Source organism: Microtus pennsylvanicus, chromosome 8 (assembly GCF_037038515.1).
Source record: "Microtus pennsylvanicus isolate mMicPen1 chromosome 8, mMicPen1.hap1, whole genome shotgun sequence".
Classification (NCBI taxonomy): domain Eukaryota; kingdom Metazoa; phylum Chordata; class Mammalia; order Rodentia; family Cricetidae; genus Microtus; species Microtus pennsylvanicus.
The window spans coordinates 104,971,848-104,985,531 of NC_134586.1; the positions used below are offsets into that span (position 1 = coordinate 104,971,848).

The 13,684-nt window shown below is 41.5% G+C and overlaps 1 protein-coding gene across 3 annotated transcripts; it reads left to right on the forward strand.

Annotated features, from left to right (window-relative positions):
- The first annotated feature begins 3,448 nt into the window (after window positions 1-3,448).
- Window positions 3,449-13,050, forward strand: LOC142856585 (uncharacterized). Of its 3 annotated transcripts, none has more exons than XM_075984212.1 (4): window positions 3,449-3,614; window positions 9,614-9,740; window positions 9,946-10,006; window positions 10,854-13,050. In XM_075984212.1, exons 1-4 carry the CDS (start codon window positions 3,510-3,512, stop codon window positions 12,610-12,612), a joined length of 2,052 nt encoding a protein of 683 aa, XP_075840327.1. In that variant the 5' UTR covers window positions 3,449-3,509; the 3' UTR covers window positions 12,613-13,050. The 3 variants fall into 3 exon arrangements, with proteins under 3 accessions (XP_075840327.1, XP_075840328.1, XP_075840329.1); XM_075984213.1 differs by having other exon boundaries at window positions 3,462-3,614; window positions 10,857-13,050; XM_075984214.1 differs by lacking the exon at window positions 3,449-3,614 and adding an exon at window positions 5,540-8,553.
- Window positions 13,051-13,684: the final 634 nt, after the last annotated feature.

Here is a 13,684-nt window from a genome sequence, read left to right on the forward strand (position 1 = left end):
CTTCACCCCACTGGCTAGTATTCATAGTGCTGGAAGAAGCATTTATGCTACTAAAGAGGAAAGTAATTTTTCGTCTCACCCGGCTCTAGACCCTTTGAGCCACAATAGTGCCCTGCCAACAAGATGTGTCTACTGGTACAGTAGTAGCATGAATGTTATAGGAGTAACCAACCAGTTTTTGGTTGGATTTAAGTCATGCTTCATGAGATGGAGCTCTTACTTAAAACCGTTAATAAGGCCAAGAACCTGATACTAGATAGGTCATAGGCTGTAGGTGAAAACCTACTACCATTATTCTGATAAATGAACATAGCATAAGACATATTGCTATACCCATAAATCAGCTATACCCATAGCTCAACTCTCATAGGAGAAGATGGTAATTAACATAGATACCCATAACTAGAGAGTGTGCAAAAAATAAGAGCCTTGGACCCCTCAGTTCTACGTGGGATGTTTTTGTTACACCCCTCCCCTAAAGATTATGGTGGTTTGAATAAGAATACCCATTTGACTACTTGGTCTCCAGCTCGTGGGAACTGCTTAGGAAGAATTAAGAGGTGTGGCACTGAAGGTAGGCTTTGAGTTTCAAAAGACATGCCCATTCCCAATGACTCTCTGCCTTATTTCCACCTTCCTTTATACTCCTGAGCCATGAGAACAAAGTGGAGGAAGAAACGTATGTGCAGGCTGAAGCACAAGAGAAGATGAGGCAGAGGTCCAAGTAATTTAGCTCGTGTTTCCACAAAGGCTGAAGGAGCTAAGGGATATTGAAGGCTGGAATGCTGGTACAAGTTGTTGAACTGTGTGATACTATTGACAATAAGTTTCAGTGGATCTGGAACATCTCCATCTCACAGAGACCATCTGAGAGACTAAAACAGTCCCTGCCAGCCCTCTGCCCTGGACCTGCGGCATTCTGAACTAGTTCTGTTCTCACCTGTGGTCAAGTATAACTCATGGACAGTAAATCATCTTTCTTACTGTCTCGGCTGAAAAGTCATTAAGGTGGAGATCTCTACAGAAGAGGCGGTGGGACGGTTGTAAGAGTCTGAGGCGGGGGATGACTTCAAGGAAACGGTCTTTTCCAGACACAGCAGAGCTGACACACATTTGAACTCAGACTGAGACAGCATGCATAAAACCTGCATGAACTCAATCAAGACAGACAAAAATCCCAGTAGAGAAAGGGAAGTCCTCACAAAGTCCCACCCCATGCCAAGAAGCTATTTGCAACTAACAATTGCTGGAAGAGGGAAATCATATTTCTTTAATTTCTTCTATTTCTTTAATTTAAATCATATTTCTTTAATATTTTTTACACTGGGAGCATCAGTCATACTCCAGAACAGGCCCCAGCAGTTGACCAACACAAACTGGACTCCATAGTTGGTTTTGCTTGTATGTACTTATGGGGGGGGCATGTTGGAAGAGGTGTGCTTTTTGAAAGGAGGTTCATTACTTTTATTTTTATTTTTTTTTAATTTTATTATTTTGTGTGGTGGTTTGAATGAAATTGGTCCCCAAAGGGATGGCACTATTAGGAGATGTGGTTTTGTTGAAGAAGGAGTGGCCTTGTTGGAGGAAGTGCATCACTGTGGAGGCAGGCTTTGGGGGAGTCTCACATATAGGTAAGTCACGCCTAGTGTCTCAGATCACTTCCTGTTGCCTGTGAGTCAAGATGTAAGAATGCTCAGCTCCTTCGCTAGCACCATGTCTGACTGCAAGCTTTCCTTGCTTCCCACCATGACTGTAATAAACTAAATCTCTGAACTATAAGCAAGGCACCCCAATTAAACAGTTTCCCTTATAAGAGTCATCATGGTCATGGTGTCTCTTCACAGCAATAGAAACCCTAGCTAAGGTAGTGTGGGTATTTTGCCTGCATACATGTCTTGGTGCCCTTGCAGGCCAGAAGAGGGCATAGGCATTATATCTCCTGAAACTGGAGTTACAGACAATTGGTTCTAGAAATCTAATCTGACTAATTTAAATGAGTATCAAATGCTCTTAACTACTGAGCCATCTCCCCAGCCTCAATCTTGTGAGGTGACATCGAAACATGGGCTGTAAATAAATTTACCAAAAGGGAAAGGCAAAAGTAGGGAGTTTATTAAATACACTGTATGACACCTACAGCCATTTGATAAATGCAGACTCCATAAAATGACTGAGAGATGGTGGGTATCTTTTATAACATGTGAAAGGGGAGATTGTTTCATCCCATCTTATAGGTAATTTGTGGGGTTCATACCTGACAGGCCAGAATGACTTATTATTTATTTTTATTTTATGTGCATTGGTGTTTTGCTTACATGTATGTCTGTGTGAGGGTGACAGATCTTGGAGTTACAGACAGCTGTGCGTTGCTATGTGGGTCCTGGGAATTGAACCCCAGTCCTTCTGGAAGAGCAGTCAGTGCACTTAACCACTGAGCCATCTCTCCAGCCACCCAGAATGGCTTCCTAATAGCTTATTAAATACTAAGTCTTTCATGCCCATTATTCTCTCTTGAGACTGCCCAATTGGGCCAGTTGCTATAGGTTGTTTTAAGTGAGGCTTTAGACCAGTGGTCCTCATCCTTCCTAATGTTGGGGCCCTTTAATACAGTTCCTCATGTTGTGGTGACCCCCAACCATAAAATTATTTCCATTGCTACTTCATAACTGTAATTTTGATACTTTTATGAATTGGAATGGAAATATCTGCTATGCAGGATATCTGATATGCGATCTACAAAGAGGTCTCGACCCACAAATTGAGAACCACCTGCTCTGGATATTTGGATTCATGGATCACGAGTCCTTGGTTTAGGTTGTAAGCACTGAAAAATCAATTGTTAAGGAGTAGGAATTTTTCATTTTCGTTTTGGATTTTTGTCTTCACAAATTTCACTTATCTCTGTGTCTTGAATATTCTCACCTCTTTGTTCATATTTATGGACTGAGAAATTATTTGTAAGAAAGCCTTGACTATCTGCTTCTTTCCCCGTTTCTGAGATGTGATATTAGACCCTCCCTGTTATCCCAAGGATTTCTAAACTGCCTTCGTCAGTTTTCTATGAGGACGTGGGTGGTCGCCAGAGACAGTGTGAGATTGTCTAAGGTCACCGGCAACCTCACTTTGAGTAAAAGGCGGCAGGAATTACCCACTGAATAAGTATCTGCAAAGCCAGGTTAGCCTGCGCTTTAAATGAACGTGTTTTTTTTTGTTGTTGTTGTTGTTGTTGTTGTTGTTTTTTCCCAGGTGGGGCCCGGAGCTCTCCTGAGTAAGAAACGGGGCCAGTTGTGAAGTCTTCAGCCAGGACTCTGTCAATGACTTCAACCTGCGAGGAAGGAGATGCTTCCCCTGTCACTCAGGATCCAGGAGGCGGGCCCACGGATTTTTGCCCAATCGGGGAGAACGTTTGGTGGCTTTGTGAACTGTCCAATGAGGAGTTTTGGTCTTCGGTGACGGAGGCTGCACAACATTTGGGGTGCCATTGTGTGTCCTCGCCATATTGTCGTCCTATGTCTTTGGCCGAGGCCCCCAGATCTCTCCCCTCGGTATCTGTGTCCTCTTCACTGACTGCAGGAGTCTCCGGAGGGCATCAGGACTCCCGGTCTCTGGAAATGGTGCGTGCCGCTGGGCGTGAGGAGGAGGCTGCTGCAAGTCGAGGCGACAGTGGGGACTCATCGGGCTCCGCTGGGCCGCGCTGCCCGGGTCCCGCTGGGTGGACCTGGGTCAGCAGGCAGAGTCGCGGTCCTGGCTCTCCCCGAGCGCTCGGTGCTGCAGCTTCTCCGGTTTCCTGGGCTCCCGCGTCTTTGCAGTCTGGGCAGTGTAGGCGGAGAGTCGTGGGGGATACTTGGTTTAGGGCTCCTGTGCGGGGAGAGAGGGAGGAGAACCGCGGGGTGTGGTGATCTTGGGTTCTGTGCACGTTATCTGGAAAATAGGGGACCATTATGTCTCCACAATATCCCAATTTACTTAATAGCCAATTATTTCTCAGCCTTTGTGGGCTTCTTTGACTCCGATTTGACGAATACACCTGGTTATCCTTGCGAGATGGCTATTGGCAACCACGATTCTTTTATCTCAGTAGTCTTGACCACGAATATCAACAGGCAGGCAGGTTACACACGAACACTTCACACTATGGCATGCAAATGTACAGGTTGCTGAATGTCTAGGATACAGTTAAAGAGGCTGAAGATAAGGGAGGTTCTCTTCAAATCTGAGGCAGAGAACTGATAAGATTTAGCAATGAGGATTCAGAGATGTCCAAAGCTCCTCCGCAGCGGAGGCCATTAGACCAGCCGTTTGAAGAGAGCTGGGGCCTGTGGCAGGAGACTTGCACTGGCTCTGGAGTCCTGCGGCAGAGGCAGGGGTCCTTTCCTGCGACATGTTTCCTGTCACTTAATAGTTGAACCTCTGATAATTCAATAGACCAGTTACACACTTTCTGTAGTCTCAGGCAGGGGTGACGTCTGATTAGGTTGATGAATTAGTTTTAGTAGGGCTTTATTTTAATGATCTGATATATTTTCCGGTGTCATTATATAACTTGTGTGCTTGTGAGTTATGGATTCTTTGCCTTCATCTCATGTGTACATGGTGGAAGATAAAGTGGGAAACTGGTTCATGCTACCCATCACTTTTGGGAGCCAGTGGACAGAGCTAGGAATTGAATCCTAAAACTGTGTCTTATTCAGAGAGCCAGCCAATCTGAGAAGACAGTGGAGTAACATCCCAAAGATTTGTCCTATCCAGCATGTTAGATAGGGCAGGGAAAGAAAGCCAGGGAGTGGTTTTGTAGTTTACTCTTGCCCTTCCGGGCAAGGAGGTCAGTATTGTCTCGGATTTATGGCGTTGGTGCTTTTTCCTCCATCGCCTCCTCTCTCTGTGTATCAGGTTGTCTTTTACATGAAGGCCACCCAGCCTTGAATGCCTCATGAGTCACCACCCATCAAAATCAGAGGTTAACTTAGAATACAGACACAGTTGGCAGTGTGTGCAGTGTGTATATTCTGGGCAACCTACCACTGCGCATGCACAGATTCCTTTTTGTAAAATGAAGTACACGTGTGCTCTTCTAACGCACTAGAGAGTGTTCCGATACTCCCTCACTGTTCGTCATAATCCTTGCATCCTTAACAGCTGTTTCGTGTGGAAGATAGTTTCCTACTGCTGTGAATCAAGCCAGCTGTCTTTGGCAGAAAGCTGAGCACATCCGAGCATGCTGTATACACCCGCAGCCAAGAAGGATAAGAAACAGGAAGACTTGGAAGGCCTCGCGGAGGCAAATAATACTCCAGAGATAGGAAAGGATAAATCAACAGTAAAAAAAAAAAAACAAAAAAACTCTCTTCTTTATATTAGAGGCTAATAATTTTATTATTAATATATTAGAGTCAATTAGCTGATTAATGTATAAGAGTTAATTCATATGTTAGAGTCTAATAAATAGTCTAAAAACCGCTTTAACTTTTGGGTTAATCAGCTAAGTATTTATTGTCTATCTAACTAAAAGATTCTTTAGATTTTTCCTGTGTGTGGTATGTCTCAGGAACAAATCTATCATAGTCTGTTTTTAAGGCATTTACTACTCATAAAAGCAGACTCTCTAATGTGTGATTAAGCTTTAGATAAATTTAACGTCTGCCCAAGTTGGTCATTAATTCCAGCACTCCGGAAGCAGAGGCAGCTGGATCGATGTGCGTTCCAGGACAGTCTGATCTACAGAGTGAGTTTCAGGCCAGCCAGAGCTACATAGTAAGATCCTGACTCAAAATAAATAAACTCTGCCATACAGAGCAAACATAATTTTTCTAAAGCAGTTTATTATTTATTGTGCATGGGAGGAGGTCTGTGTGTCATGGCATGCATATGTAAGTTAAAGGACAGCTCTCTGGAGTTCATTCTCTCCTCACAGAGGTTTCCAGGAACTAACTCAAATGCCCAGTGTTTACCTAGTGATGCATCTCACTGGCTTATGTCCAGATTTTTAACTTTCTTTTTTATTGATTTTATTGAGTTAATATATTTTTTCTGTTCCCCTTCCTTTCTCTCCCTTCCCCTTCAACCCTCTCCTGTGGTCCCCATGCTCCCAGTTTACTCAGGAGAGCTTGTCTTTTTTATTTCCCATGTAGATTAGATCAGAGTTTTAACTTAATTCCTGTTCTGTGATAGTACCATCTGTTTAAGGATAGCTGTGAGAGCTCAGGTTAAGCCCATTTGGGGTAACTACTACTACTCTTAGCAGGACAGTGTGCAGGACTCGATTCTAATGAAGATCTCTCTCGGCACAGTGTAACCTCTGTGTTTGATAAAGTGTGTTCTTCCTTTATACATTGTCTAAGACTTGAGCCCTCTAGGCCCTGTGGAAGCATGAAACTGGAGGCAAGACCTGAGACAGAGGCCACAGAGTGCTGCTAAGCGAACTGGCTTGTTCGCCATGGCTTGCTCAGCCTGTGTTCTTATACCTACCCGTGGTGGCACTTCCCACAGTGAGCTGGACCCCCGTGCAATCAGTAATGAAAATGCCCTCAGACTTGCCATTAGGCAAATTTTGTTGAGGCATTATCTCAATTAAGAGTCTCCTTCTGTGAGAGTCAAAGTTACATTTTAAGTTTTAATTACTATGCCTTAGAGATCCATGAAACAAAAATGCAAGCCCCTTGCTCAAGGACAGGTAGTTCCTGAAATGCTGGAGGCCACATGTATTCACTCTCCTAGGCAAGTTTGTTTGGCCCATGTGTACCGGTGTGCTTGATCACATGCAGGAGGAGGTAGTATAGGCAGGAAATATGTCTGGATGTATGCTTGCCCCAGATTGGACCTGATGAGAAATGCAGTGAATTATGGGTTTTCCTCCTTAAGCCCTTGCCATACTTAATTCTGGGCCATTTCCCAGGATCCATCTGCCTCTGTCTCCCAAGTGCTGGGTTAAAGGCACACACTATAACACCCAATTGGAGATTTATTTTTTTTAAGATTTATTTATTTATTATATATACAAACTTCTGCCTGCATGTTTACCTGTACGCCAGAGGAGGACATCAGATCCCATTACAGATGGTTGTGAGCCACCATGTGTTGGCTGGAAATTGTATTCAGAACCCCTGGAAGAACAGGCGGTGCTCTTCTTAACCTCTAAGCCATCTCTTCAGCCCTGGAAATTTATTAAGAGACATCTAAAAAATATAGTACAGGGTTTATTAGAAAAGAGGGTCTCCAGGGAAAGAATAAGACATGGCTAACTGTAGATACAGGCATCTTAAAGAAGAATGTTAATTAATTGCCTTTACAGTGGGTATATGTAGAATCTGGGTGCCTGTTAAATCCTTACCTCCTCTATTTTTTTTTCTTTATTCCTCTCCTGGTCTGTAAAGTTTCCAGTTTATATATACTTGCAAAAAAACAAAAACAAAAAAAAAAAACAAAAAAACAAGCTCCATTTTTAAAATACATTTAATCTTTGACAATTTCATACACATAAATTATGTATTCTGGTTGTTTTCCCCATACCATCTCTTGTTCCTTTTCATCCTGCCATCCTTATTCCTGTCTTTCAGATCTCTTTTCCATAGGCATCATTATCCGTTTACTGTCCCTCAGAGTTTAATCGAGGCACCTGTGTGACTCTGAACTTGGAAATAGCCATCTGGGTTTGGTGGGCTTACCAGTGGGTATACAAGTAGATACAAGTGTTCCTCTCCTGAGAGTTCACGGTTGCTATGAACCACCTCTTTCTAAATTTTATTTCTTATTTGTGTGTACTTATGTTGTTGTGCCCAGACTTCTTACCCCCCCTCCCCCAAAGAGACCACCATGGAACCGGGACTTGGAATGTGTGTTTTCTTGTTCTTCTGTGCATGAAGGTGGGTGCAGATATCCATGGAGGTCAGAGATCCCCTGAAATGACAGTTACTGATGGTTCTGAGCTGTCTTATGTGGGTGTTGGACCCTCTGCAAGAACAGCAAGTGCTCTTGACCTCTGAGCTATTTCTCCTGCTTCCAACCCCCTCCCCCATTTTAACATTTCTAAACAAATGTAGTTTACAACAAGGTTAAAAGTTTAAGGAAATTTTCTCTAAATAAACTTGTAAGGTGGATGTATGAAGGGTACTTTTTAGATTTGGGAACAAGAAAGAAGTACTGAAATCTGAAATTTATATATAATTGTTATTGTTTTTACACAAGTAAGTCCAATATATTTATTGTCTTTGAGAAGATTATTTTTAGAAAAACATATATTGCCTCTGCAAGCAAGTATGGCTTTATTAGCATTGCCTCTAGTTTCTTGTTTGTTTACTTGTACTGTAGATTATTCTTAATGCGTTCCATTTGATTTTTATTTTACTTGCTTTTTTTTTACAGTTTATTTTTATGCTTGTTTGCTCTGAGACAAGATCTTACTATGTAGCTCTGGCTACCCTGGAACTCGTTACGTAGCCAGCAATGGCCTTGGACCCACAGAAATACACCTCTGCCTCCCATGTGCTGGAATTAGAGGTGTGGGCCACCATGCCCAGCTTTCAGTTTCTTCATTAAGAGTGAGCTATAAGAAACCAGGTACATGCTTCCAAATATTTTTCAGTACATTCATTGAGAATGTACTAAGGTCCCTAACAAGTTGTAACAAGAGATGAAATTGTATCCACTAAGCCAGCTTCTTTGAAACTCATCCTGCAAAGGAAGTGTTATCCAATCATTAATTTCTGATAACCATGCAAAAATACTGCAAAGATACTAAAGTTATAACAGTGGCATATAGGGGCTAGAGAGATGGTTCAGAGATTAAGAGCACTGACTGCTCTTCCAGAGGTCCTGAGTTTAATTCCCAACAACCACATGGCAGCTCATTAACCATCTATAATAAGATCCGATGGGCTGGAGAGATGGCTCAGAGGTTAAGAGCATTGACTGCTCTTCCAGAGGTCCTGAGTTCAATTCCCAGCAACCACATGGTGGCTCACAACCATCTGTAATGAGATCTGGTGCCCTCTCTGGAGAGTAGGCATATATGCAGACAGAACACTGTATACATAATAAATAAAAAAATCTTTTAAAAAAATTAATTAATTAATTAAAAAAGATTCGATGCCCTCTTTTGGTGCACAGGTAAACATGCAGACAGAATACTGTGTACATACAATAAATAAATTTTAAAAAGCATATGGTTGGCATCAACTGTTTGGAAAAGCCATACCATTCTTTAGAATTAGACTGAAGAGGAATTCTTCCCAGTACCAGTTTCCATTCCACAGGAGAGGTAGAACATTTTCTCCAGCATGCATAAGATAATATAGTCTCATGACAGTCAGTGTTGTCTCTCTTATGGTATTAAGTAATCCTAAGTTGCTATAAAAAGTTTAGGGCTATCTGTGTAGCAGAAATTTTCAGCACAAGGAGTGATCTCATTCTGCTTTTGCTTTAGCAGATATCTCCAATCTGCTGTTAGAATTGTTGTGTGAAAAATCAGCACGTGTATAAAATTGTGTGTATGGAATAAGGACATGATTTGAACACCTGTGGAACATAGCATCATCTCAAGTTCTTATGAATTAAGTCTAGATCTCCAGTACTGTAAGGCTCACCCTTTCTCCTGGAAATATATATGGGCTCTTTTTAGGAGTCAGTGACCTTTGAGGATGTGGCTGTGAACTTCACCCTGGAGGAGTGGACAATGCTGGATCCATCCCAGAAGAACCTCTACAAAGATGTGATGCAGGAAACCTTGAGGAACCTGGCTTCTATAGGTGAAGATGCCATTATTTTCTTACTTAGTCAATGAAAGAATAAGTAGTTTTTGCTTATTTAAGCCTACTACATGAATAAGATTATGGAAAAAAAAAACTACTGTGGGTGAATATGTCAGGTGGGAATCACTTTATACTGTGAATTTAGCTAGATTCTCTTTTTTTCCCTGTAGCAGTAATTCATTTTTCTTGGTCTGTATTTTAGGAAACAAATGGGAACACCAAAACATTGACAATGAGGATGAAGATCTCTGGAGAAAGCTAAGGTAATTTGTACCCTAGGAGACAGCAGTGTTCCTCGGGACTCTTTGTGTGCTAGCACATTTTATAAACAGGTGACACAAATAAACCCAGTTCCACACGGTTTTAATTTTAACAGATCTTCTCCAGATCTGCTTACACATTAACCTGCGGCAATCAGAACTAGTATTAGTAACAACTGGAGCATTGTGATGCCACAAGAAATACTTTCTCTTGGTTCATATATACTGTCTTTCTTTGTACATATTATTATTCAAAATGTTGTATTGACTCATCTCCAGACTTTGTGTATACATTAAAAACGAAGTAAAAATAAAATCTCTTTTTAGAATAGAATGAATTATCAAGATAACTCATAATGAATATACACGTATGTCAGAATCCAACATTATTTTAGTCACTAGCACATCAAAAAGGTATACAGTATTAGATATTGAAAATGTATGTATGTATTTATTTATTATGTATACAATATTCTGTCTGCATGTATGCCTGCAGGCCAGAAGAGGGCACCAGACCTAATTACAGATGGTTGTGAGCCACCATGTGGTTGCTGGGAATTGAACTCAGGACCTTTGGAAGAGCAGGCAATGCTCTTAACCACTGAGCCATCTCTCCAACCCCTTGAAAATGTATTTAAATGTAATGCAGACATTCAGCTTTTGCCTGTGGTGAAGACAATGTAGCACAACTACTCACGAATACCTCTGTTTTTATTCTAAATATCCTTAAACCACATTGCAGAGCATTCAATTCAAACATTTAAAAAATTATTGCAAGAGATATAACTAGCACTTCTTGTGATAAATCATTAATAAACAATTTTTTAGTAACACTTTTTATTTTTTGCAGTAGCCAGTTGTTGGAGAGACTCTGTGAATATACAGAAGGTCACCAGTATGCAGAGATCATTAACTGGACTCCAGAGTGTGTTGTGGACCAGAAATCATGTCCAGGAGTTCCCACATATGAAAGCCATGTGTATGGAGAAGTGGTAATTGGCCATTTGTCTCTGAATGTCCCTCCTCATCCTCACCCAGGACACAAACCATATGACACTCAGGAATATGGAAAAGAATTGAATAAACATAAGGAACCTGAGAACGCCTCCTATCCTTCCACAGCCTTCCAGAAGAATAAAAGAATTCCCACTAGGGAGAAATCTGAAACTAGACACGGTAATGAAGATGTTAAATGTCTCATGTCCGGTCAAAATGATGAAAAGACTTCTACTGGAGAAAAACAGTATGAATGTAAGCAATGTGGGAAAGTGTTTACTTCTTCCAGTTCTTTTAGAAGGCATGAAGAATACCACAGCCGAGAAAAATCTTACGTTTGTAAGCAGTGTGGGAAAGCCTTCCCTTTTCCTAGTTCCCTACAAATACATGAAAGAATTCACACTGGTGAGAAGCCCTATATGTGTAAACAGTGTGGGAAAACCTTTGCCCGTTCGAGTTCCCTTCTGACACACGAAAGAATTCACACTGGAGAAAAGCCCTATGTGTGCAAGCTGTGTGGGAAAGCCTTCACTGACCGTAGTTCACTTCGGTTCCACGAGATGATGCACAGTGGAGAGAAGCCGTACAAGTGCACGAAATGTGGTAAGGCTTTTGCTTCTTCAGGTGCCTTTCGCAAACATGAACGGACTCACACAGGAGAGCAGCTCTTTGTGTGTTTGCAGTGTGATAAAGTTTTCAGTTGTGAAAGTGCTTTTCGAACACATAAAATAATCCATTCTGGAGAATGTGTATGTAAGCAATGTGGTAAAGCATTTACTAGTCACAGTTCGGTTAAATACCATGAACTGATGCATAGTGGGGAGAAACCCTATGTATGTAAGCAGTGTGGAAAAACCTTTAGGTCTCCTAAGCAAGTTCAAATTCATAAACGAACTCACACTGGAGAAAAACCTTATGTGTGCAAGGAATGTGGGAAAGCTTTTACTTTTCTTGGTTCCCTTCAGTACCATGAATTGATTCATACTGGAGAGAAGCCCTATCTATGTAAACAGTGTGGGAAAGCCTTTAGGTCTTCTCGTCAGGTTCAGATCCATGAACGAACTCACACCGGAGAGAAACCGTATGTATGTAAGCAATGTGGCAAAGCCTTCTTTTCTCTGTATCACTTAAGAAGGCATGAAGTAATTCACAGTGGCATGAACCCCTATGTTTGTAAGCAGTGTGGGAAAGCCTTCAGTTGGTTCAGTACCTTTCACAGTCATAAGCAGACTCATACTGGAGAAAAGCCCTATTTATGCAAGCAATGTGGGAAAGCCTTCTGTAGTCGCATATCATGGAGAAGACACGAGAAAGCTCACACGACAGTGAAGCCTTATGCATGTGTGCAATGTGGAAAAGCCTTTCGTTCTCCCAGTTACCTCAAAATACATGAAAGAATCCACACTGGAGAGAAACCCTTTATATGTTCGCAATGTGGGAAACCCTTCCGTTCTTTTCGTTATGTCAAGTCCCATGAAAGAAGCCACACTGGAGAGAAACCCTTCATCTGTACGGAATGCGGGAAAGCCTTCAGTTATTATAGTTCTTTCCATAGACACAGAAGAACTCACCAGACAGTACCCTTGAATACAGAACTTGAAAAGTCTTCATAACATAGGACTGCATTCAGAGAGAACTATAAAGGTTAAGCATGTGGAACACCTTTTGGTCTTATTCTTGGATTAAGAAAGAATGTTTGGCCCAGACATGGTGTACCATACCGTTAGTCCCTAAACTTGAGAGGCAGAGTCAGGGAATCTCAGAGTTCAAGGCCAACCTGATCTACCTACTGATTTCCCAGCTACCCAAGGCTACATAATAAGACTATTTCAGAGAGAGAGAGAGAGAGAAGAAAAGAAAAGTATGTTTGACTAGAAAAGATGTCCAATAGCTTCCCCGGTGAGAATCTTTCCTTATCAAAACACAAGAAACTCAAATAGCGGCAACCGTCCTATGAAAACTTCTCATATGTTAATTTCCATAAATGTGAATAATGTGAAGAACTGGATACAAATTTTTGTTTTCAAAAATACAAAATCTGAAGAAAACTTTGTAAAGATATTGTACTTACTGAAATTTATTAGGGATTTGTTTCTGTCTTTCAGAAATAGTCTTACCATGTAACCCTGGCTGGTCTTGATCAAATTATCTTCCTGTTTTAATCTCTAGAATGTTTGGGCGAAAGATATCTGCTTCCACATCCAGCATCAGTAGTTCATTCTTGCTTTGTTTTGGTTTTTCGAGAAAGGGTTTCTCAGTGCAGCAGCCCTGTCTGTCCTGGAACTAGCTCTATAGACCAGGCTGGCCTCAAACTCACAGAGATCTGCCTGCTTCTGCCTCCCAAGTGTTAGGATTAAAGGCGTGCACCAACACTGCCCAACTCAGTATTTCATTCTTAAAAGAACCTTTCTGATCTCCATGCTTTACATTTTTGCTCTAGAAAAATTATCTTTTTAAATTAATTTGAAAGATTATCTGTATATGCATGTGTCCGTGTGTGAATTTGTGCACATTCATGTAGTGCCTGCAGAGACTGGAAGTAGGTGTCAGATCCCCTGGGGCTGGAATTATAGGCAATCATGAGCACCATGTGGGTGCTGGAAACTGAATACAGTCCTCTGCAAGACTGTTACACATCCTAACCACTGGGCCATTTCTCTAGCCCCTGGGAAATTATCTTTAAAC